The 26,479-nt window shown below is 42.8% G+C and overlaps 1 protein-coding gene across 2 annotated transcripts; it reads right to left on the bottom strand.

The window, feature by feature from the left end:
* Window positions 1-7,459: 7,459 nt before the first annotated feature.
* scara3.S (scavenger receptor class A member 3 S homeolog) lies at window positions 7,460-24,733 on the bottom strand. Of its 2 annotated transcripts, none has more exons than XM_018266059.2 (6): window positions 24,225-24,733; window positions 19,646-19,702; window positions 17,870-17,989; window positions 16,850-16,948; window positions 14,248-15,291; window positions 7,460-8,881 (listed from the first exon to the last, which is right to left on the bottom strand). In XM_018266059.2, the coding sequence occupies exons 1-6, from the start codon at window positions 24,229-24,231 to the stop codon at window positions 8,430-8,432; spliced, it is 1,779 nt and encodes a 592-aa protein (XP_018121548.1). In that variant the 5' UTR covers window positions 24,232-24,733; the 3' UTR covers window positions 7,460-8,429. The 2 variants fall into 2 exon arrangements, with proteins under 2 accessions (XP_018121548.1, XP_018121547.1); XM_018266058.2 differs by having other exon boundaries at window positions 19,646-19,720; window positions 24,225-24,732.
* Window positions 24,734-26,479: the final 1,746 nt, after the last annotated feature.

Here is a 26,479-nt window from a genome sequence, read left to right as displayed (position 1 = left end):
TTCATTATCTGCTTTGGGATGGGCCCCCGGGGATGGTAAAACATTTGCTCAGCCTCTCATTTGCGGCCGTTGAAACCTCAAATAATGTTTTGTTGGGATGTTTGGAGACAGGAAATTGTTTCCGGTGCCAAGAAAAGACCACGGGGGCTTCTTTCTGTACAGTGTGGGGTCCCTGCACAGTTCATTGCTGAACTTCATGGAAAAACAAGACCCCTGGTTGATAATAATATGTGTATCCCTGTCCGTAACATGTATGTCCTACGCACTCACTTATACTGATTAGAGAACCCCCCAGAAATTCATCTACAGTTTCACCAACTGAAGCTCTTGTTTAAAAGAAGTGAGTCAAAAATAACGATTTCATAGTTAAAACAACTTGTTTTCTCAGCTGGATTTGACTTGTTCCTGACGGCTGCACCCGCCCTTTCTCCACTCTCGTTTTGAAAGTTAGAACGTCTCAGCTTCTCGTTTGCTGAATGTTTTTAAAGTTGTGAGGCTCCCAAGGGCCAGAATATCTAACCCAACAGTTTCTGATAATGTCTAGTAGAGTTTAGGTAAACTTGAATTTATCAATGCACCTTTACCTTAGATGAGACCCACCCCCAATCTATTAGAGAGCAGACTATACTGAGATCAGTACTGGCACATGTAGAACTAAACTTGTTCTGAAATAGAAGATATTGGGTTCATGTTTCTCAAACCAACACTGGAGACATCTGTTGGAGCTTAAGGATACTACTTCTCAGACTATTACAGATTCTTCTCCTGCTGGAGCTCAGGACTGTAGGTATTAAGGTACTCTCTGAAACAAAGACCCTATTGAATGTTAGAAGAGGACAGCCATGGCCAAGACACATGTTCAAACATCAGATCTTCAGCATTATCATCTGTAATGAGTGCAGATCTGCCATAGGTTATGTCTTTGAAGTTCTCCAGAACTGGAGTAAGTGCCAGTTATCATTTTGCTGAGCAAAGATGTTAATGACTGGCTAGTACAGTGGAGAATATAATAGGTCAGCGTGCTTACACAGTTCTTTGGTAGTGGTCCCCAACCAGTAGCTCATGTGCAACATGTTGCTCTCCAACCCCTTGGATGTTGCTCCGAGTGGCCTCAAAGCAGGTGATTATTTTTGGAGACAAGTTTTGGTTAATTAAAAACCTGATGGACTTCCAAATACAGTCTCCTGTAGGCTGTCAGTCCACATAGGGGCTTCCGATAGCCAATCACAGCCCTTATTTGGCACCACCCAGGAACATTTTCCACGCTGCTGTTGCTCCCCAACTCTTTTTAAATCTGAAAGTTGCTCATGGGTGAAAAAGGTTGGAGATCCCTGTTCTTTGGGAATATTGTGTGGTGCTGTTGGCTTTCTTGCATCATCTTCTCCATGTGAGTTCCACAATGTGACCAGCACCTGGGGGGTTGTGAAAGCTGGAAAATACCACAATATAATTACTTGTTACCCTCTAGAGAATGAGATGTTTCCACGAAGAACCAAAGAAAATATGACTAAGGGCAAACAGAACCATGTAATCTAAAGTTACAAATTACATGCCAAAGCCCATCATTCCATCACAGGGAACCTTTCCAAGCTGCAGGGTATAAACTGAACAATATTAACGGATGAGCGAAGAGTCTGCTATGGGAGACGTTACATCACCCTGGGAATTAACTTCCAATAGGAAAGCTCTATAAGAAAACATATTTATATAGTGAAGGGGAAAAGGAACTGAAGTTCATTAAACTTAATTTTTCTTAAATCATCTTTCTGGTGATTTATATGCAAATAAATTGCTGCCAATTTATGGGGACTTTTTTTCTACGCCGTATCATACATAATTCTATTTACCATTACATGACTGAAAGGCATCCAGACCTTTTAATATTAAACCTTAGAATCACTCAACACAAACTTAGTATGGGATTCAATAACGAGACTGCCTTTCCTATCCTGGTTATGAAATCTCCTTTCCTCCTCACCAACGGATTTCTCATTCACTTTCTTTTGATAGGAAATCCCATAATATGACTGCCCTTAAAGGAATGAACCCCCATCTTTTGATGGTGAAATCTCCTTTCCTCCCACCACCAATGGATTGATATCCAATGTATATGATATTGAAGGGGTGATCCTCCCTTAAGTATTGTCTTGTAAATATTGTCTTGTGGTTGGTCATTCAGAAGATGTGCTTACTGTGTTGGGTTGGTGGTGGCAAATCCTTTTCAGTCTTCCCATAAGTCAGGTTCTAGGCACCTGTTGGTTATCCTTATGATGCCCACCCTTATCTTGAGTGTGAAACATACCAGCTGGACAGACCAACAGCCTATTTCTTTTCTAAAATCTTATTTTCAATGTTTTGTCCAACTGGGTGTTACCTTCTTGTTGCTCTGATAATGTGATAAACATTGAACCAAAATGGAAGCAATGCCTATAAAACCCATGTGCTGTTTTGATAATGTCAGGAGTGCCAGGAGGGTAGGAGCCACTGGAGAAGAGCTTAGCAGTTAAAACTGCTTTAGTGTACAGCAGGAGCTCACAGGTGGTGGTAGCAGGCCGTGTTAGAGTAGAGAAGAATCCGTAGACAGGCAGAGATCGAAGGGCAGGCGGAGTTCAAGCAAACCAGAAACAGGCCGAGGTCAGAAGGCAGGCGGAGTACAAGCGGTAGTCAAAATAAGCAGGGTCGATAGGCAGGCAGAAGTCAAGCGGTGGTCAGAAACGGGCCGAGGTCAAAATCCAGGAATCAAGTTCAAAGAGAGGTACAACAGCAAAGGTTCAGGAGCAAGGAAAATAATCACCAAGCGCTGTTTGCTTTTTTCGACAAGGATAAATAGGGACAGATTGGCGCCAAACGTAAGGACGCAGCGTCAGGACGCCGTGCGTCAACTTTAGCGCGCCCGCGACCGTCGCGACGCGCGCGCGCCCGAATGAACGGACGCGCGCCCGCGCAAAGACGCGGGCGCCGGAAACAGACGCCAAGGATGCGCAGAACCCTGCACACCCCTGCGCCTGCGTCCACGAGAAGACTGAGCTGCGACCAAAGGTACCTTACAGATAATTGGTGATAATTTCAGTCCTTAGCTGCCAAGAATGGTCCCTTAACTTATACAAGAATAGAGCTTCTGCAAATATTTTGTATCCATCAGACATGAGATTAAGAGAACATAAAATCTTACCTTACTGACCTTCAGGCTGGACTTCCAGCATATGTCTGTGACAGTAAATTAATATTGTTTCCATCTTGTTCTACTGTCTCTGTATTGCCACACTTTCTCCCTTTTGGCCTACTTTCTCCATTTTGCCATACTATCTCCACCTTATCCTACTTTCTATATCTTGCCCTACTGTGTCCAGCTTGTCCTACCTTCTCCCTCTTGCCCCACTACCTCCATCTTACCCTACTGTCACCATCTTGTCGTACTGTCTCCATCTTTTCCTACTGTCCCCTTTTTGCCATACTATGTTCATCTTGTCCTAGAATCTCCATCTTGTTATATTGTAACCAATTTGGCCTACTGTTTCCATATTGCCCTACTATCTGCATCTTGCCTTGCTGTCTCCACCTTACCCTACTGACTCTATCTTGTCCTACAATCTGCATTTTGCCCTACTGCCTGCATCTTGTCCTACCTTCTCCATCTTGGTGTAACGTCCCACCCTGGTGGTCTAGTGGGGGGACGGCAGGGACGCCTGCCGCCCCCTCGGCGGGGAAGCCCGCCGCGCCGTGTTGTTCCTTCCCCTGTGCCGGCTCTCTCCTAGTGCGCGTGCGCATGCGCACTTCCGGATTTAAAGGCGCATGCAATGGCGCCAAATTCAAAAGTATTAAAGGGGCATTCCCTCAGTTTGTCATTGCCCGTGATAGGATTGAATTCCTGGTGCTCCTGAGCCTTGTGCTAATCTGTCTGTTATCTTCTGAACCTGTTTTGACCCCTACCTGGCTATTTTGACTATTCAGATTTCTGGATCCTGACCTTGCCTGCTTACGACAACTCTTCAGTTTAACCCCTCGATTTGATCACCCGGTTTTGACCCTTTTTGGCTGTTTGACGATTCTGATATCTGCCTGCCTCGACCCAGCCTGTCTGACCATCTGCTTGCCTTGACCTTTTGTACCGTGACCTTCGGCCTAAAGACTCTGCTAAACAGACGTGCCCCTTCGCCAGCCAGAACATCTCACCTTGTACCCCTCGTTAAGTCCAGGTGGCACCCAAGTAAGCTGAGGGCTCCTCCCGAAGCCCAACGGTGGTCACACTACTGGTGAAGCTGAGCCGAGACCAGGGTGCTTGGCACTTGTTCTGGTATTGGGTGCCGGCTGTGACACTTGGCTTGTCCTACTGTATCTATCTTGCTCTATTGTTTCCATCTTGTCCTGCTCTCTCCATCTTATCTTACTGTCTCCATCCTTTCCTACTCTCTCCATCTTGCCATACGAACACCAATTTGCCCTATTTACCATCTTGCCCTATTGTCTCCTAGAAGTAGAAGTGCTGTAGCCATGTTGCCCTACGATGCCTGTTAGTCCAACTCTTTTTACCTATCGCTACTACTTCTTTGTGGGAGCCTTTCAAATGAGGCCCCCATGGCAGTAAACTTTATTTGCAGCACAATAAGAACAGCTTATGAGTAATTTGATCTAACAAGATCTTACCAGTCTGTCCCCAGACATTTTGGTGAAAAGGTGAGGGTCTTATAGACAATGAAACACTAATATGAAAGCCGTGGCTTCAGGCTTGTGTCGATAGAGATCCCATGTCTCAGAACACCACAAGGGAACGTCTCATCATTTGTTGATTTAGCTTTGATCCCGCTGTGCAGTTTCCATGTTAAACAACACTCACAGCAGGCAACCTTTTAGCTAGTCACTGTTTATTTATATTCCTGCGAGTACAATTGATGCTACATAGAGATATTAGAGCAACAAATTGGAACCTACGTCAACAAACAGTAAATTGTGTGTGCAAACCAGTTGCACTGCTACACACATTCAACAACAAAGTAGGAACCGTTCATTAAAGGCAACACTTGTCTGATACATGAAAAGACTTGTATGATACAGTGCTACACAGAGTCTACCTGATGTATATGTTCAGTTTATCTTCTACATTATATCAATATATCTTATTGTGTGCCCAGAACATTCTCTTATCTACACATATCAGAGGAGGGAGGCGCCATGTTGTTTCCTAACAATGAAGGTATAGCTTATTGTGTGCCAAGAACATTCCTTTTCTTTTTATTTGTATTGTCTAAGGGAAACAATGGCAAAAGGGAGACTTTGATACAGTACAATCTGAAGAACAGGACTGGTTTAGAGACCTCATTACTGGTGTGTTTCTGAGCATTTGATTTGATCTTAATTACCTCTTCCTTTTCTTGACTTTTCCTACTTGCTGCCTATCCTTATCTCAGACTGTTTTGGCTTTATTGTCTTCTCAAGTCCTTACCCATGAGTACCTCTGACCATGGAATTCTCCTCTCTCCTGTGATTCTGATGGGCATAGTAGAACTTTATGTATAATCAGTTTGTTGCCTTCAGTCTTTATTTGCCACATTGTGGGTTTAATTGCCAACCTTTCAATGTCCAATGACCTCACTAATTAAACAACAAACACAAAAACACATTCTTATGTATAATAAACTATTCAACAGAAAATGTTCTTATAAATTCATTGAGAAGGATGAATTGTGGCCAAAGGAGCTGATGTGTAACAGGTGGGATGAACAAGAGAATGTTCACGGGGCACTGCCCCATAAGTACATACGTTTGGTGAATGATGAGAACCAGAGTGTGTATATAAAGTGAGAGTAAAAATTATTAACACAGATATTGTGTTATAAGCATGAGGGCACTTTACCCGCAAGTGCCAACACTCTATATTTTAAAGTTCAGCCATCTCAGCAGCACTTCAATTTGCAAAGGTAACGATAATGGAAAAACTGAACTTGGTGAGATACCTGGGCAAAAGTAGACCGGTCTTTATGGGGCTTCGGTAGTGGCAACTTCTCTGGGCCCTAATCATAATGTGGCCCATAGAGCAGCTTTTATAGGTAGGAAGACTAGGTATTTTGAACAAATAATAAGGTACAACTTTTACAATAAGGCAATATGGTTAAGTAGGACAAAATTAAGACAGCAAAGCAAGATGAAAACATTAACATAGGATTGCGGCAGAAGGGCAAGATGGTAACAGTAGTGAGACAGATGGGGTAGATTGAGACAGTAAGACAAGATGGAGACAGTAGGGCAAGATGGAGACAGTAGGGCAAGATGGAGACAGTAAGACAAGATGGAGACAGTAGGGCAAGATGGAGACAGTAAGACAAAATGGAGACAATAAGGCAAGATGGAAAAAGTAAGACTAGATAGAGACAGTAGGGAAAGATGGAGACAGTAGGGTAAGATGGAGACAGTAAGAAAAGATGGAGACAGTAGGGCAAGATGGAGAAAGTAGGACAAGATAAAGACAGGAGGACAAGACTGTGTGGATGAAGACAGGAGGGCAAGTCTGTGTGGATGTAGCCTAGGGCTCCACATGTCAAGAGAGAGAAGAACAAGACAGTAGTGCTAGATGGATGGCAGAAGGAGGGCATTGTGGAAACAGTTTTACAGTAATAATGATGTAGACAGTATGTTATAATTGAGACAACAAGGCAGGATGAAGACAGTAGGACAAGATGAAGACAGTAGGACAAGATGAAGACATTAGACAAGATGGAGACAGTAGGACAAGATAGAGACAATGAGCAAGATAGTGACAGTAGGGCAAGATAGAGACAGTAGCAAAAGAAACAGGACAAGAGGGAGACATCATGTTAAGATTGAGACAGAAGGTCAAGATGGAGATTGTTGTTCAAGAAGAAGACAGTAGCACAAGATGGAGACAGTAGAACAAGATGGAGACATTAGGACGAGATGGAGACAGTAGGACAAGATGGAGACAGTAGGACAAGATGGAGACAGTAGGACAAGATGGAGACAGTAGAACAAGATTGAGACAGTAGGACAAGATGGAGACAGTAGGGAGATGGATGGAGACAGTTGGAGAAGATGCAGCCAGTGGGGTAAGATTAAGATAGTAGGACATAATTAAGGCAGTAGTGCAAGAGGGTGACAGCAGGGTAAAACTGTAATCGTTTATATACCACTCATTCAGTTTAAAATTACTGGTTTTAGACCCACAAGAACAGACCAATATCAAACTTAAATGACCAAAGTAGCCAATAACAGCGCCCTCTGTGGCCATCTATAGTTTACAGCAGATGTAGCAATTTTGCTTTTATTTGAGGATAGTTCTGTAGACCCCTGTGGCACATGTACCAGCTAAAATCAGAACACATTTCAAAACTGAATATGGAATAGGGCAATGTGTCTGTACGTGTATGTAATGGTATTAATGTCAGAACAGAAACCAAATGTTTCCTATAATCTCTCCTATTATATCATGGCAACAAATCCTCTTCCCCACAGTGCACAAGCCAGTTTATTTATCAGCCAAGTTGATATTATAATAAGACTAGAAGTTTATAAACATTTACAGAGCAGCCGCCAGTTGTAACTCTGAATTCTCTGCATTATTTGCATTGGTCTCCAGCTCCTTCAGTCAATACTCGCTCATCTCATATAATCCATTTATGCCACAGAAAACCTGGCTCCTTGGAAGGGGAAATCTTTTGTTTCATTTTATTTGATGGAACATGTGGCCCCCAAAATTAACATTTCATAACTTTATATATTTATAGCAGAGGTGCTTCAATAGTAGGACAATGAGGAGGAATAAAGGATGAATAGATGGAGCAGGAGTAGTTTTGAAGCAAGAGTTAAAGGGTATTTACTCAAAGTGCCACAAACTGATATCATTGAAGGCAAACATTGCATAGTATTTATAATGTTTACCAGCTGATTTTTATTCCTTGTGAGAGAGACCAACCAGCTAGAGGACCATAGTCTTGGTCTTAAATGCCTCCTTGTACTTTTTGATTTCTACCACCTAACTTGGTATGGAACAAAGGGTGGAGATGCACACCGACTTAGTGTCTCCTGGTTGGATGAGCAGCAATGTATCTCAAGTCTATGATTGGATGACCTTCTTGGCCAATACCCATATGACCATAATTGACGTATAGGCACAGGCAAATGTCCAAATGATGCCATTGAAGAAAGGGTGCCGCTAGGTGAGGAACTGTTCTTTGATTATTGTTTTTCTTCCAATCAAAAGTAAAGACTTCAGTGTATGAAGTAAGTCATGATTCCCCAGGTATGGAAAGACATATGTGCAGAGGTTTAGAATAGAGGTTTATGTTCTCCAGGTGCTTTACTCATGTTTAAAATTTTGCGCATCATTTTTAATGTATGCGGGATGGAGAATTGATACATTCAAACCAGTTATCCAACATTCTTCCCAAGGCTAAGAACTGGTCCATGACTGGTTACATTCAGTTTGAAAGACTTGGTCCAGGTAATCCTTGTGGACCAGGCAAGCCTGGAGACCCAGGGAAACCAGCTTCCCCGTTGGGGCCCCTTGGTCCATCTGCACCTGTAAAGCCATTCAATCCTTGAAGTCCAGGTTTTCCCGGAAGCCCTCGGGGTCCAATTGCACCTGGAGGTCCATCACGCCCTGGAGGCCCAACATCACCTTTTGTTCCTTTCTGACCTCTAGAACCTGGAGGGCCCATGCTGCCCTTTTCACCTTTAGTTCCAGATGCTCCCTTTATTCCAAATGGTCCATTTTCTCCTTGTGGTCCAATATCACCAGCTATTCCTCTTTGTCCTTGTGGTCCTTGAGGTCCTAGTTCTCCTGAATCTCCTTTTGCCCCTCTGGGACCTAAAGGGCCTTTGATTCCTGTGTCACCTTTAGTTCCCCTTGGCCCAGGAAGACCAGGAGCACCTATGGGAATAAAGATAAATAAAATCATTGAATTCATGAATTGTCTAAGAACCTTTGTGTGTAGCATTGAGTCTACAAATTGAAACAACTGTAAAGTTATAATACTAAATAATTAATAATACTAGTAAATAATAATAATAATCTGTCTGGCTTCATTACTAGTAATTCCAGTTTGTACATTTGATGGAAGAATAATCCCAGTAAGAATGTTTCACTGTTTGTGCTACTCAGATGGGTGGATTGGGGACAGTTGTTTACTGAACTTCATGAACATCTTCAGACCCTCTTTAGGTTGGCACCTTTCGTTCATTCCATAAAGGGGCAGATACAGGTAAATCAACTGAGCTCATGCCGCAAGTGCTGTGACATCATGAAAACAGGAAATGATGTCACAACAACTTGGCATGATTTAGCCCTTCCTGCACCCCAGGACTCTGAAATACAAGTCCACTGTTTCCTAAGCCACACCCCTCATTAATATTTCCTGTTGCTGAAACACATGTTCTGGTGAAAATAATACTTCGCTCTTATTAGATGGGAAATTGGAAATTGGATTTTCTATTGGAACAAACACAGCGTAGTTAATGGCATCGCCCAAAGACAACACATCTCAGCCTCTTCTCTCTAAGTGAAAAAACATGTTCCAGTCCTTGTTGTCTCTCTGTCTTCTAATGAAGTCATGGTTTCAGGGAACATGTCCCACCAGTAGCTCCATCCCAAAGAGACTGAGATTTTCAGGGCTTGCGGATCATTGTGTCCCATTCATCCCCTCTGTGGGATTCATTAACAATCCATCTCCATTGGACTGTGGTCATAAAGTTGTCTCTGTGCCAAATGTTTCTCCCAGCCTTATCCTTCCATCTATTGCATCAGTGTTGGACCTTCTCTAGCAACACACAGGGTTATACATGTAGGGGGCATGATTCTAATATTACTGGGTTTTACCTCCACCCATATAAGACAACATATAATTTGATAGGAAAGTAAAACTCTTATTATTCACTTGCTGTGAATATTGTAATGCTTGGCTACAGATTGGCTCAGCACTGTGAATGTTCTAATGTTGTGATTGGCTACAGGTTTCTATAGTCCTGTGGATATTCCATTACTTTGATTGGACACAGATTACTCGGTAGCTGCTCTAATGCTCTTATTGGCTACAGATTGGCCCAGCCCTGTGAATGTTCTAATGTTGTGATTGGCTTAGGGTTGCCACCGGTGGAGACCGGCCAGGGGGTGACATGGAGGGGGCGGGACTGTGATGCAAAGGGGGCGGGTGGTGCCATTGGGTGCAGGTGATCTCGATTGGCCGCAGGTGATTGGGTGCAGGTGATCTCAATTATAGCGAATCCTGCCCAGTTTTTCTAATTTGGAAAACCGGCCAGGCAGTTATGACCCGGGCAGTCCTTCAAAAAAACGGCTGTCCGGGTCAAAACCAGACAGGTGGCAAGGTTTCTATAGTCTTGTGGATATTTCATTACTTTGATTGGACACAGATTGCTCTGTTCTAATGCTCTGATACAGATTGATCTAGCCCTGTGAATATTTTAATGCTGTGATTTGTCCTGTGGCTCTGAGCTTACTGGTCCCTCAATATAAAGTTCACAAGAAGAAATTCAGATGTGGGACGTGTGCTGCCCATGCCAGCGCTCACAGCACGACAAACCCATGGGAATAGATATCAATGCTGAATGAAATCCAAACTGTGCCATGTGATTCTGCACAGCAATAAACCCAGTAAATAGTGGCCCATTGGCCTGTAAGGGGCTCAGCTTGACTTACAGTAACTGGACACTTATTAAGAAGAGGATGAGGGATGATTCATGGCACCATAGTGGCTGGTTTCCCTTTGCTCAGCAGAGCTGTCTGTGTTCTTTGTATCTGCTCCAGTGCAAAATTGCTGTTATATGGGGAAAATCATGGGTTTATGGGCCGGAGCTGACCGCAGTCTCTCCAGGGAATCCAACCCACTGCCCTCTGGCTATTCAGAGCCCCCAAGCTGAGAACTACAACCCACACTGTATGTGTTTTATGGAACAGGAACATTGGCTGAAATTCCATGAAAATGTCAAATCAGGCAAATGTGATAAAGTGAAACAAATGTGCTCTGTATAAATCAGCACAGAGATCACTTTGCACCCGAAAGACATACGGACATCACTCGCATGGTGAACACTGGAAATGACGCCGGGCAGAGTTCAAAAATATTTGGCTTAATTGCGCCCAGTTAAGCAATGAAGCACATGCCCAGTTTCATCCATTTTTGCAAATCAGCATCCCAGTTGCACCAAATGAATCGCCCCATTGCACCCAAAATGAAGCTTGAATTCTGGGGGGAAACAACATGGCGACTGCATTCAAAATTGCAATTTGCTGACTACATCTAGGTAAGCAAATGAGCCCTCAAGTTGGACTTTTCCACCAAATGTGCCCCAACTATCCCCACCTCTTTTCGGGTTCCTTGAGGGCTCTTTACCCAAGAGAGGCAATATATTGGGCAAGTGGCCATTACACATGCTCAGGGTTCTTACTCTAGGCCTGCTAAGCAGATGTTGAAGTCCCATCACCCAAATACAGACATGATTGGGGGAAGGCTGACAATCCCGTCAAGGTTTGGACAGTCCCTCATATAAATGATGGATGTTTTTGCCCACGCCCTGGCACCACCAAAGAGGACCCTGTTTATACTGTTCCAGACTGAATCTGCCTCTCAGGGCAATAATTATGCCCCCTTGGTTGTTCCACGGAGCCATGTGGAATTAGCATGATACGTGTGCAAACAGCATGTGTTTAATACTTGCCATGTGCTCCAGTGTAAGTACAGAAAGGGATCTTGGCACGCTTTCATCTGGGAAACTGAAGCCCTGACAAAAAAATGTACTTGGCTTTGGAGAAAAGAAACCTGTTGCCCATTAGTGTTTCTCAATTGATTATTTTGACATCCCTGTTTATTGCACAACTGACAAGGTCAACTGCTTGCGCTGCCCCAGCAACTGTTCACTGAAGCCCGATAGAACATTCATCTTCTGGGGAAGCAAAGCTTTCCCCAAGCCCCAGGCTTAAAGTCATTGGATTTTGGGGCCAATGGGTATTCTCTAACCCTTGTGACCGAGTCAGGATAGCTCTGTCCTAAATAATGATCTCCAATGCCATAAAACTGAGAACTGCTTCATAAACCATACTCTATGTGTTGCCTTGAATTTGAATGGCTCTGCAAAACCTACAGCTAAATACATTTCATATTTGTTCTGTGTCGAGCTCTCTGTCCATTTCAACTGGCCATATATGCTGCTCTTAGTTCTGCTCCATTCCAGCTCTTATTATCTCTAGCTTATGATCATTGACCCGTTTTACCTTCTTTATTCTTGCTATTTGCACCAGCCTACCTAACCTTAACCCATTTGCTATTTGAGGAACTTGTTTGATCCTTAGTACCCCTATTGTCTGCCTTATTCATTCCATGGCTTCTACCAACTAACTGTTACTTATTTCTGCCCACCTTAAAGTCCAAACACTTCTGCCCATATTCGCCATTATTCTATCTATTAACAGAGAGCTGAGCAGGAGAACTGGTGTTACATGTGGTGTCCCAAACCTGGAAAAAACCCCAAGGTCCCAACCTTGGCTCACGCTTCTGCCTATAACAGGCGCCTTTAGCTTCAGGAAGAGCCCTCGGCTAGTAGCAGTTAGTTGGTAGCAGCCATGGAATGAATAAGGCAGACAATAGGGGTACTAAGGATCAAACAAGGTCCTCAAATGGCAAATGGGTTAAGGTTAGGTAGGCTGGTGCAAACAGCAAGAATAAAGAAGGTAAAAAGGGGCAATATTCATAAGCTAGAGATAATAAGAGCGAGAAGGGAGCAGAACTAAGAGCAGCATATATGGGCAGTTGGAATGCTAGACACAGAACTTACACTAAATATTAAATGTATTTTAGTTGTAGGTGTCTATGTGTCAAGGCAACACATAGAGCAAGGTTTATGGAGTAGTTCTCAGTTCTATGGCATTGGAGACCATTCTTTAGGACAGGGCTATCCTGACTTGGTCACAAGGGTTAGAGAATACCCAATGGCCCCAAAATCCAATAACTGTCAGCTTGAGTCCTCGGCTCATGATTCCACCTATAGCAGCCGCCTTGTGCTCAAGAGGAGCCCTCCGCTACTCGCATGTGGTCAGATCTTAAAGGGAGAGGACCAGGGAGAAAGTTCTGGGCAGGCAAGGGAACCAAACATTTACAGGGAAAACAGGGAATAAAGTAGTTGAGGACACAGGCTGGGTCAAACACACCAGTAGCGCAGTACAATATTCAGAAACAGGCTAGAGTCAGGAAAGGCTGAAAACTAGACAAGGTCAGGGACAGGCAAGGTCAAGAACAGGTTCATCAGACTTAGAAACCTACCCAGGAACTATTGGAAAATAGACCTATGTTGGGCAGTGTGTTATTGGGCGCCACGTCAAATCCATAAGCAAAGTGAACAAGTCGTTTACGTTTCGCTAGGAGAGAGAATGCCGCAGGCCCCCCCACCCCACCACTAGACCACCATGTATTCTCACACCCAGGCAGTTGCTTACACCACTCTATGTTCCCTTTCATGCTTTCCTTTTCTTTTTCACTGGTAACCAGTGCCTACCCACAGTCCATACATGTTTCTCATTGGGCACCCTGGTCTTCTTACCCTGGTCTTTTTACACGGTTTTAAAATATACTCAATAAACGTTAAGAAAGGCCCTAGAGGAACATGATTGCTAAGGGAGTTGCTACTGACTAGTCAATGCATCTCTACAGAGAGGTGTGGGGGAAGCAATAGAATTTAACTAGTTTATTAAAAAGATGTTTCTTCTCATGACGTGAGCTGTCCTACTGATCCACTCTCCGCACTCAACAAGCTTTCATGTGGGATCCATCCGTCCCTCTGTATGGTTCCAATTTATATGTTATTTGCACATAAGGTTTAATTTTACATATATTTTAGGTCAGATGGTTTTCATTACTTGAACAAAGTACTATTAATCCCACTTGAGATGTACAGTAATCCTTCCTGTATTCCTGCCCATGTGAGAGAGTCTTTTTGGAGGCTGCCAACATGTGGGAATGTTGTAAAATGTATTTAACTTTGAGTTGCAAGTAAATGTTAATTTATGAAACAAGTGTGGCACCTGTGGCCCTACAGCTTTTTATGGTGTTTTTGCTCCATCACCACCCTGGGCCTCTAGCAGACCTGTCTCAATCTCTCACTGCGACCCCCTAGGTCATCCTGAGAAGACCAACCCTCTCCACCTTTGTCTCCATACTCTTAATTTGTACAACCCCATGGAATATGTTTGCACATTATGTAGACTTCTTATGCCAAGAGTAGTCATCTTACCTTGTACAATGGTGACCTTCTGCAGAATTTCTTCATGTTTAACGTCCACCACTTTCATCTCCTCCACAATCATGGATAAGTTTCTCATGTCGAACTCTAAGCGTGCGTTCATCAAGCTAAACCTTTCCCTCAGCAAATCAGTAGTGCCCTGCATGAGTGTCATCGACTTGTTTATGTAATATAATTCCTCGGCGTGAGAGTTAAAGCCAAGGGTACAAGATAATCGAACGTCATCCAGGTATTTTAACATACTATGAACGTGGTTATCTGTAGCATTGATATTGTTAAATATGGTGCTGATTTCCGTTTCATGGGAAAACATTCGACCCTCCAGGCTCTCAAAACGTTCAACCGTTCGGTTCTGGGTGTACTTGGAGTGATACTGGAGGTCCTGCATGTTCTCGTCATGGTCATCCAAGATGGAAGTGATGTTGTCCAGCTGCAGCTGAAGCCCCATGACTTGAAGAACAAGATCGTGCATGACTTCTGTGTTAAGGCTGATGCGCTGCATTGTTGTGCCAATGCTGCTCTGGATGTTTCTGACCAGGTCAATGGTTTTGGCTGATGTTGCCTTGAATGCACCAAAAACCTTGCTGTAGTTCTGCCAGTCAGATACAATCTTCTGCAAAGTAAGGGTCTCCTCATCTGTCTTTCTCTGTATGACCTGCACCCACTCTGAAGTTTGACTTACAGTAAAGTTAATTTGTTGGACAGCAACACTAATATCGTACCGTTCCTGGACCAGATTTTTGACAGAGGTATCCAGATCTGCTGCTGACATCTGCCACCCTTTCACCTGGGCCAGGAAAAGCCCCAGTGTTTGATTAATTTGCCTCAGGGTGAAATTGCTCCTGATGATTTGATTGTCCAGGTCACCATTAGCAGACAAGAGAATTTGGTGGCTTTGTGATGTCTGGTCCAAAACCAACTCTTGTTGCAGCAACATCTTCTGGATCCCCTCCAGTTCCATGCGGAGCTTACTGATTTCGTCCCCCAGCTGGCTGGCATCATGGCAGAAAGAACAATTGCCCACTGATTTAATGTCTGAAAAGAGAAAAAAGATGAATTTATTAGCCAGGCCTATTTGCATTGAAATGTAAACATTCAAGTGCTAATTATGGCTGCAGAGCATTATAGTGGTATTGATCTGTCTATGTTCTAATTCTATAGGTGGCTACAACTTGACTCTAGCCAAGACAGAGCAAAATATGGACCTTCCATTGTTAATGAAAAAGTCCTTAAACACATCTCTGTGGTGGCTCAGTGTTCCTTCACGTCATGAAGTCATAGACAGTCTCTGGCACTCTCATGGAAGATTACATGTGGTAGTGTAGGTTTACTACTTTACTAGCTGGAGAGAGGAACACTTCCCCAAAACTGGGATTGTCGTATAAAATGGGATTTTTAAAATTAAGGTGGGTTCCCTAGACCACACAAGAGAGGGGAGTACTCATTTAGTACTCATTTTTTTTTTTACTACATTTACTTGATAGGGTGGATGGTGCTGAAGAGCTTGATGTAGGAGGTCACAGTAGTAGAAGACAACTGTCAAGACTGTGATGGCCAGTTCCTGTAGAAATCATTCTAAGAGTGACATACGTTAGGGTAGGTAAGGGAGCAGGCTCCATTGGAAAGGGTTAGTATCCTGGCATAACTCACCTGATAGTAAACTTATTTACCACCTTGTGGTGAATCAGGGGAAGATAATTAAAACAGCCTTCTAATGATATCACTAATTACAGCACACCAGGCCTATAGTAACTGATTGCACCACCCCACAGACAATTTTCAGAAGTTTTGCCACTGCTCACACTGAATTATGCCCACAAGCTCAAGGTGTATAAACTTGACTGACTCCCGTAAAATGTGGGTTGGTTGATAGCGCTGCAAATCCATTTAGCAAATCCCAATCTGGGAGTTACTTTTGCCAGTGGATAAAAGGCTCATCCAATCACTTGCATTCCTTTCTATAGGAACCACATCACACGGACTAGTTCCGCCAGTTATTCAGGAGCCGCTATCTGATCCACGGGACTTTATTCAAGCTCAAAATGGCGTTTCATGTTCCCGGTATAATAAAAGAGGGAAACACTCATCCCCAATGGCTTTTATTTAATCCCTGACTTCCAAAAGGATTCATCCAATCAGCCAGAGCTGCAACATCTTTCATTTGCATTCATTATGGGGGTTTCTGGGGAAAACGTACATTCCACAAGAACGTTATCCATAATACATTACTATGAGCATCTAGAAAGATACTGCTCTCTCAGGGACCCTGTTTAACCAGTAAATCCAGCCTCCTATGTCAATTGAGTAGACGTCCCTGAGTGGTGTCCCTCTTGTGCCAACATCTGCCATTTTTCACCTTGCGGATCTCTTGCTGTGGTCATGGCTTCGGTCAATGACTGGAACATTCAACTTCACTCAAGGAAAAACCACTGTACAATCTACAGCCTTGGTGCTCCAGTTACAGGGAGGGGGCAATTGTCATGGATTCTGTGGAATTTATATTGTCTCCCCTCTGTACAGAATGGAGTAGTCCATACCCAAATGATTATTTGCGCCCAGACATGCCCTTTAACCAGGTACTAATGGCACTTACCAAGATCTTGAAGATTTGACTGAACCGACACCATCTTCTTCTTATAGTAGGACTGGGACGCGGCAAAGTCATCGTACAAAGTATCCACTCTCCTGAACACTGGGGGGCACACGGATTAGCATCAGCACCAGAGATATAGAGACAGACACACTTCACCCCCTGATAGTTCCGGGGGTCATTGCATCCCTTGGCACCCCTTGCCAGACCAGCACCTATATAACACTCACATGTCACCCATGTGCCACCCGTCTAGTGTCCATCACCAGTTCACTGTTAATATATTGCCTGGGAACTCTTTCTATACAACCCTAAGTACCCGGCCATGTATGAAAGTGACTGCGCCCCAACAGGTTAACAAATGAACTTGTTTCTGGGTGGGTACGAAACTATAGACTTTATGGTGCCAGGACATTCGGCACATTTACTGTTGAGCCCATGGTCTGGGGGACCCACCGGTTCATGAGAGGGTCAGACGCCCACAAAGTATTATGTTCCTGCTGAGATATCTCTGTTCTGCACCACAAGTTCAGACTCCTGCATTACGTTGTTTCCAGTAATTACAGATCATTACAATGAATATGTCTGTAATACCAGATCCGATTGTCTCCCTACACAAACCCTACAATGATATCAGCTGTGTGGGGCCAACTTACAATATACAATATCCATTTGTTTAGGCTTTAAGTACCTCAAGCTGATTTATATACAGAGGGTTTGGGGGGCCGGACTGAACAAATGGAACAAGAGATAGGTGCCCCCACCCAGTCCCCTGGCCCCTCGTACTGAACGTTCTCCGTCCATTTGGCCTGTGGAATGTTAATCAGATTCCTGTGACTTTCAGATATAGACAATCCCATGTGTTTTGTATCATTAGGCAATGGCAGTTTATGTTTTGAGGGATATTCATCTGCCCGAAGCCTAAACAGGAGCCAATAACATGAATAAAATAATATATTGATGCTGTTACCCGGTCTCGGTTACAGGGAAACACAAGCCGGTGGTGCTTTTATGGCCACTTACCTAATGTTGAAAGAATCACAACAGCGATGACGAGAACCACAACGAAAACATATAAAACTTTGACTGAAGTCTGCAGGGACACATTCCTCTGACATCTGGAGCAATTGCTTCGCATTCGGCCTGACGTTTAACGAGAGGAAAAGTCATTTTATTTGCTGCTCACGTTGTTGTTACACCCAGACGGACAGAAGAAGCACATGTTGTACCGGGACAATATTAATAATTTCAGAAATGAGGGGCCACCAACAGAACACCGCATAAAGCATTTGTGTAGTGATGCAATACTGGTATGGGATCCATTAACCAGAAACCCCTTATCCAGAAAGCTCAGAATTACGGAATGGTCTCCTATAGACTCCATTATAATCACATAATCCAACAATGATTTCCTTTTTCAGTGTAATAATAAAACAGTCGCTTGTACTTGATCCCAACTAAGATATAATTAATCCTTATTGGAAGCAGAACCAGCCTATTGGGTTTATTTCATGTTTATATGATTTTCTAGTAGACAAGGTATAAAGATCCAAATTACGGAAAGATCTGTTATCTGGAAAACCCCAGTCCCGAGCATTCTGGATAACAGGTCCCATACCTGTAAATACGCTGTTTCTACAGCCTCACTGGGAAGAGATCTTTCTGCTAAAAGGCAAATGCTGCCGTAGGGACGGCCATGGGGTCCTTAAGAAAGATTCACATTTAAGTTAACTTTTAGTATGTTATAGAATAGCAATTTGTTTCTTTTATTATAGTTTTTGAGTTATTTGCTTTCTTCTTCTGTCTCTTTCCAACTTTCAAATGGGGGTCACTGACCCCATCTAAAAAAAAATGCTCTGTAAGGCTAAAAATGTATTGTTATTGCTACTTTATATTACTTGTCTTTTTATTCAGGCCTCTCCTATTCATATCCAGTCTCTTATTCAAATGAATGCATGGTTGCTATGGTAATTTGGATCCTAGCAACCAGATGGCTAAAATTGCAAATTGGAGAGCCACTGAATAAAAAGCTAAATAACTCAAAAACCACAAATAATAAAAAATGAAAACCAATTGCAAATCTCAGAATATCCCTCTCTACATCATATTAAAAGTTAATTTAAAGGTGAACAACCCCTTTAATCACTATTAATCATCCCAGGCCAAAAACTCTTCTTCTCCAAAATGCATCAAAAACCATTGTAAAATCCTTACACTCTCAGATCCTCATATACAGCAGCCCTAGGCAGAAGAAGTTGTACTTCCTGGGTTGGTGGGTTACCTGCTTTTCCTTCATTCCCCTGCTCATATGAGCACTCTTTGCACTTGGAACCTTCTCTATTTCCCTAAGACAGATCAGTGTGAGTGGAAGAGGTGTAAACCAGGACCCAGACCCAAAAAGTAGAGGGTAAAATAGGCAGTTATAGCAACTAAACCTTTTGAAGGCCACACCAAGCTAGAAGACCTTCAGGAGGGTAGCCACTTGTACATTTATTGTAAAATTATATTAGTAGCTCATCAAACACCCATAGTCAACATAAGTAAGGCTTAAATTGAAACAGTTAGTATCACAGTCTTGGAGATAATGCTATATTTCATTGGGATGCTTCATGTTTTTTGTTGTAGCGGGAGGCAAGGATGGACAATGCTAGAGCTGAGGCTACAGTAGAATTTGTGCAAAACTGTTTGTGGCACCAACACAACAGGAAGATATCAGGAAGGTCCATTAGACTTGTAAAGTAGAACCAGGAGCATTTTGTTCTGTTGGCACCTCCCAACAACAGTTTGTATTGGTCTTACCATTTTGTCTCTGGCTGAAGGATGGCATCTCATCGTCCTCTGGGAGAAGCTCCTCGTCTGAAAGACAAAAGAAATCTGACCCTTTTTTATGGTATAGAGTTACAGAGTTACTGGCGCTTTTAGACCCAGCACAAAGAGATGAGACAAGGGGGCATTTATTAAAAACAAATATGGGGGGGGGTGATGTGTGCCTACTTGTCCTTTTGTTTAAAGTGCCCCATACAATAAAACTGTCCGTGCTGAATCTTGCTTAGTCTAGAAGTATTTACAGCAACTGCTCATAAGGCTGGGCATCCTCTTCTCTGTGCTCCTTGGGGGGCAGCCCACCCTTTACTTGGACGGGTTTAGGTGTCATTAAATACAGTCTGTCTGTTTTCCATGTTCATTATATATGAATCAAGAAATGACTGTGCGTGTATATGGGCAGAATATAAAAGGTACAGGCTCTCTAGCATTTTGGCAACTCATTGACTTGTCATGTTTCAGCCCTGGAACCTGAGTAATAAACACCCACAGGACCCATAAATCAAGTGTGTGTTCCAGGCCAAAGCTTCATTGTAATGCCTAAATGTCAGCTCTTGGGGAGTATTGCCCTTTCATCCCACACGTTACATGGTTTTTATGTTTCCCATTGAAACAACAGCGTGTCATTCCAACTCATGGAAGATTTATTCTCCTGGATGCATTTTCTGGCTTGTTGTATCTCCCAAGAACAACACATTAAATACCTATTACTTCTAGTCTTGTTAGAAAGAACTCTGCCTTTCCACATTCCCCTCATAGTTACCACAATCTGCATCTCCCACAACACAAAGGGAGAGGCCAGAAAGGAACTAGCTGGGTGGTTGGCTCACGAAACAAACCACTGAATGATGTCAGTAAAGGCAAAAACTGGAGTCGGCCCAGATCTCTATGAAGCTCAAGACTGGAAAAGTGACAATTACCGTTTATGGAACCCATTCAATATTTTTAGCTTCCTTAAACAGCAAAAGACCCAACTGAAGGGGATTTATCCTGATGAGATCTTTAAAATATGGCTGAGATCTCCAAGATTTTCTAGCAAAATTGTTTTTACTTATGAAACAATGGAGGTAATACCTGAAAGTTGCAATTTGGGTTCCTCCAAATGTATTGAATGTGCATTCAGTGTCTACATGTTACTATAATAAATTGTGGAGCACCCCAACTGCAATTTTCGTGAACGGTCTCCCTTTCTTCATTGGTTTCTATATATGTTGGAGAAGGAAGTGGCCAGGGAGGGTTTCCTGAAGACTCCCACAAGCTTTTGTTGTATTTAAGACAGTAAAATGGTTGGCTGTTGAAATGTCTTACAGTTCTTTAGATAGAACTTGTGTTATGGAATGAATAGGGTTCCAGTCTGTGAGCTCGTAGAGAAGACTCTATCGTGAAGATTATATTTGGCTCTGATTGATGATGGTATAATCAAGTGTTCACACATTGGGTCTGGTACAATGGTGAGGAACACAATTGTAAAGGACTGCCCTGGTTTTTAGAAGGACAGCTAATGCCATGAGTGTACCAACACAAGACTGTAGCTTTCAAAGGAAATCTTGAAGAACATGGCTACAGCAGAAGTGGATGAGGTTTGTGTAGCTTTCAGAGGTAATCTTGAAGAACATGGCTAAACCAGAAGTGGAGGAGGTTAAGTACCCAAGTTACACCATCTCTGTTTAACCAGAAAACTAATTTTGGAGACTACGCTGAGACGCTTTTCCAATTCAGATGCCAAACCAGTTGATCTGTTGCAAGGTCATTTGGTCTGTTTATGATTTAACTCAGGAACAGATGTCCTATCGCTCCATTAATTTCAATGTAGCATAACCAGGGTTGACATGGTGAGATGCTCTGTAGTGTCAGCCCTATATACTATGCCTCATAATATCTGCTTGACTTGCAACCTCTGCATGTCAGTCAAGATCTTCTCTTTGTTCCTCTAAGAGTGGTCTTTCTGACAGCTTTAAGTGTCATTTAAGGTGATGGCCTCTAGTGTCTCAAGTCCCTAATGACTTATGAAGAGACAGTGAAGTTGTTGGATTCTCTACCAGGAGAGGTGTGATAAGTGTTCCATTGTTGGTCTTCAAAATGAATTGAATTCCTTCTTAGCAATGTTCTTTTCTCAAGAAATGTATAGGTGAAATTGCCATTTTCACTGAACACAACACAATCATTTGTTTTTTTGTGTTGTAGGGGTGGAAGACACTATTCCCCACTCCTAGTTCACTATTGACCAGCACTGTATCTGGGTTAGAGTTACATTCAGGAATCACTTCTCCTTCCAGCTGATGATCAGAGATAAGCGGTCAATGCTGAGGAGAGGAGACATCAATAGAGACACATCAGTTTAAAGGTAGAGAGTTGAATAGGTGGCCAAGGATAGAACCTTAAGATATCACCAAAGAAATGGGTTGAGAAGGGAATTGGATAGGCTTACTTGCTGGAGACAAAGATTAAAGGTAGGAAGAAACCAGGGCTCATGAGGGAAAGGCAATGTCCATGATTGGTTCAAAGTATAAGAAGTTCTTGACCTTGGCTGTGAGCAGGTTGCTTAATTGTAGAAGATCATTTTGTGGGGCAGGGTGAGGTGGAAACTGGATTGCATCGTATATGTTGGTTGTAACCAGCTGCTCCGGTGCTATATGGATAAAATAAAGTAGGGGGGCTTGACTTTAGTATATTTATAGGTAAGGCTATTTCTATATTTGCCTTTACTAACAAACCAAATGAAATATTTTAGGACAATTTGACCATGTCTTCACCAGTTCTGCTGAAGCCCTGATTGGTTGCTAATGCTATGACCTGATATTCAGCCATAAGCATGTTCCATCTCTAAGAGGTCCGAGGGGAGCCCAAGAAGATCTTAGCCGACTCTCAGGGACTGATTGCTCTCTACGTACTTTTATCTGAGTGTTGCTTGGAGGCCCACAAGATTGCAGGAGTTGATAGAGAAGCCTATAGAAGAAGCCGCATAGAATGAAGTAGAGTAGAACCGAAAGAAAAAGTGATTTGGAGCTTTAAGAAAAAAAAATATTTTGAAACAGAGAATATTTTCCAAATGAAAAGATTTTGCAGAGAAATAAACAAGAGCCAGAATGATTTGCCTCTCCCATCTCGGCACCCAGTGAGGCCTCCACTGCAGGAACAGCCCCCTGTTTGTTTTCTGCTCCTCGGGAATCTAATGAAGTGACATTTTCCTTTGGTCAGAAACTGTGTTTTCCCTGGACAGTGACGTGCGGAACCTCAAGCCTTTCATGCTCAGGGCAACTTCCAACATACGGAACATCCAACAACCAAGAACATCCAACAAACAGGAACATCCAACAAACAGGAACATTGTTGGGTTTTCCAGTCGCACATTCTGCACTTGCAGCGGATATTACTCCAAAGGAACAGATTGTTCCTCAGATTATTTAATGCTGAGGGAAAGGTGCAGGTTATTGGTACCTGAGCTCTTATGTATGGGGACTAATTGGGGCAGATAGAAGTTCAGTCTGGGATCCATCGAGCCTATGATTAAGGGATCTATTCCCGAAACGCGTTAGGCCGTTTGATGCACATACAGTGGGGAGACTGATGACAGAGCACCTGGCCGAAGGGAAAGAGTGTTGAGCTGGAGTCTCTTTTCTGATTTTTTTGCTGTAAATATTCTGTATTGCAACTTGTTCCCTGTAACTGATTGTCCTTTCTGGGGTCTCTGGGAGTCTCTCTATAATGACATTCCTAGTACTGGGAGTTGCACTGTGAGACCAGGACGGTGTCAGGGCCAAGACAAATACAACGGAACTTATTTTCGGAATCTCACGTGTTCTTTTTATTTGCTGGATTCTCCTGTTGCCACAAATCAGGGAGTTTTACATAGAAAACAAATTTTTCCTGTCTCAGCGAACAGTCATTTGCGTAGGGGGGGGAAGCAAATTCCTTCTACAATTTAATTGTGGCGTCCACCCCAAAAAAAGCAGGACCCCTAAAATTGAAAATGTAACTATAATTGATCAAGGTTATCATCAATCAGAGCCAAATATAATCTTCACGATAGAGTCTTCTCTACGAGCTCACAGACTGGAACCCTATTCATTCCTTCTCTGTACTCCAGTTGGTACTCGGATTGGACTGACTCGGGAGCTAAATTAGAAATTGATGAGCCTGTGATTGGGCTCTACATCTAAAATAAGGTTTGGGCACTGGAAGTCACATGCTCCCTGTAGTGTGGGCTGCAGAGCTTCTAGTCCCTGTGTTGTTTCTTTATGAGCAACATCCCATTTGTTTGTGAAGCAGGTGCCTATTGAGCAGGATGAATGGAACACTGAAATGATAATGTTTTCACCATTAGATGCTCATCTTGTGAATATGTTTGTATTGTGCCACCAATGCTGCAATCTTGTACTATACATTTATTACACATTTATTATATAGACAAGAGGCAAAACAATGATGCCAAGTACAAATGACTTAAAAAACAATGGGAAAAGGAGAAGGAAGTCCCTTGTCTAAAGAGCTTACACTCTGATTAGCCAAAGCATCATTAGGAATAACATGCAGAGAATAAGTGATAATTACTTACCTTTCATTGTTGACTTGTGGTGAGGTTCCGATGGACACAAACTGAGGTTACAAGCTGAGAGCTCTTAGAATGTTGATGTTAAACTCTCAGACTCTTGGTATTTTTGGGGAAGAGAATTCCTTACATTCTATGGGTGTGATGTTTCTTTTGGTTGGGCAGGTGAGTGGAGCAGGACATGGAGCTAATGACACAGTGTTGTAGGGACTACACTGACTTGTTCATCAGAAGAAGACGTCTCCTCCTCATGGGCATCTCCAGGATATTTGTTTGGTGTTTGGCTTCAAATGATACAATTGCATCCCCCTAAGATACTTATAGAGGTTGTTGATCCAAGAAGTAGAAGAAGTTCCCTGGTTCTGTTGGACACCAGAATTCTACACACTTATATGTGATAGAGGAAAGTGCCTGCTGAAACCTCTCCGGCTGCTCAACAGGCTTTGGACATGTTCCACTGCAGCCAGAGGAGAAATATGACACAGTTTAGTGTGAGAGGAACCTCCCTCCCCTCCCATCCAGTCAACATTAATAGCAAACAAATGTCAGAGCCCAGAGTTGATTGAGAGGTTGGGATTTTACTGCTGAGAGGGAGGTGTAACGGTGGAAGGAGTCGGATATGAGTTAAAAAAAAAAAAGAAGGAATATTTATTGCAGAAGAGAAGGACTCAATAAATGCTCAACTTCATTAGGCAGCAATTCATCTTAAAGAGGCTTACAACCCAAAGCCTTAACGGCTACTTGTATTACTAGATATCCAGAGGCTCAGCAAGGCATTCTGGGAACTGTAGTCCAGCAACAGTGCAGGAGACATGAAAGTGTCCTGGGGATTTTCTGGACATTAAAAGTGCAAGGATGCATCAAGTTCTCGTAGAATTTCTATGTTAGTGGTCCTCTAGCAGTTAGTTATCCCTTAGGGACGTCTTCTGAGAGGGACTGTAATGAACTGTATGACCAAAAGACTAGACCCCCCCCCAACTCATAAGGATGCATGTTATATATTTTGTATATATATACTGTATATATGATAACATTGTCAAATTGGTCATCCTGCTATAGTTCCAAGACTAGCTTCATATATCATCATTCAACATCCACCCGAATTTGTTCATTGTTATATGCGCCCTAACTAGTAAGAATCCTCATTAATTAGATGTATATACATGTTCAGTCAAGTAGAAGGTGTTTTGGTCCAGTAAAAGGTAGATTGATGGTTTGAGAAGTTGCAAAATGTTTGGTATTGTTGTATGTTACACTGTTTATTAAGAACTTCAGTGGGAGTGATCAGTCTCTGTTTTCTGCCATGATTGGTTAGCTGAGAAAATTATGGCCATGGTGGTTGGCTGAGAGAGTATGGGCATGATTGGTTGGTTGGTTTAGGGAGTATGTCCATGGATAGTTGGTTTATGGAATATAGCCATATTTGGTTCACTGAGAGAGTATGGACATGGTTGGTTGGTTGAGGGAGCATGTCCATGGTTGGTTGGTTTATGGAATATAGCCATATTTAGTTGGCTGAGAGAGTATGGACATGGTTGGTTGGTTGGTTGAGGGAGCGTGGCCATGATTGGTTGGTTGAGGGAGCAGGGTCATGGTTGGTTGGTTGAGGGAGCATGTCCATGGTTGGTTGGTTGAGGGAGCATGTCCATGGTTGGTTGGTTTATGGAATATAGCCATATTTAGTTGGCTGAGAGAGTATAGACATGGTTGGTTGGTTGGTTGGTTGGTTGAGGGAGCATAGCCATGGTCGGTAGGTTGAAAGGATATGATCATGGTTGGTTGAGGGAACATGGCCAGGTTTTATCATTGGGAAATCTTGTGGTTTCTTGCAATAACTGTAGTAGTGGAATGATATAGGGTTGGGCTGCCATCTAAAAAATGTGAAGCAGACCCTTGTGGTCCTGATGGTAGTAGGGAGGGACAAAGTCTCAGAGTGGAACTTCAGGATAGTTTGAATTGTAGCATTGAAGCTCCAATGGAATCAGTGAGAGTCAGTAAATCAGTAAATCTCATCCCACCTGTATAGGGCTACTCTATGGGCACCACTCAGACATCTCAAGTATTGTATAATAAATATGAATGCTCTGCAGTGGTACGTCAGTCTACAAGGGGGGATGTATTTTACCCCAGCACTAGACTTCCACTAAGCAAAGGACATGGAGCCTACCAAAGAAATGCAAGGTGTGCAGAAATCCTGGGATTGACAAACAATAAACAACACAACAAACCACAACCATTTGTGTCTCCCCCATTTAAGTATA

Source organism: Xenopus laevis, chromosome 5S (genome assembly GCF_017654675.1).
Source record: "Xenopus laevis strain J_2021 chromosome 5S, Xenopus_laevis_v10.1, whole genome shotgun sequence".
Taxonomy (NCBI): domain Eukaryota; kingdom Metazoa; phylum Chordata; class Amphibia; order Anura; family Pipidae; genus Xenopus; species Xenopus laevis.
Note: the sequence above shows the minus strand (reverse complement) of the source record. Positions and strands in the feature narration are given on the sequence as shown.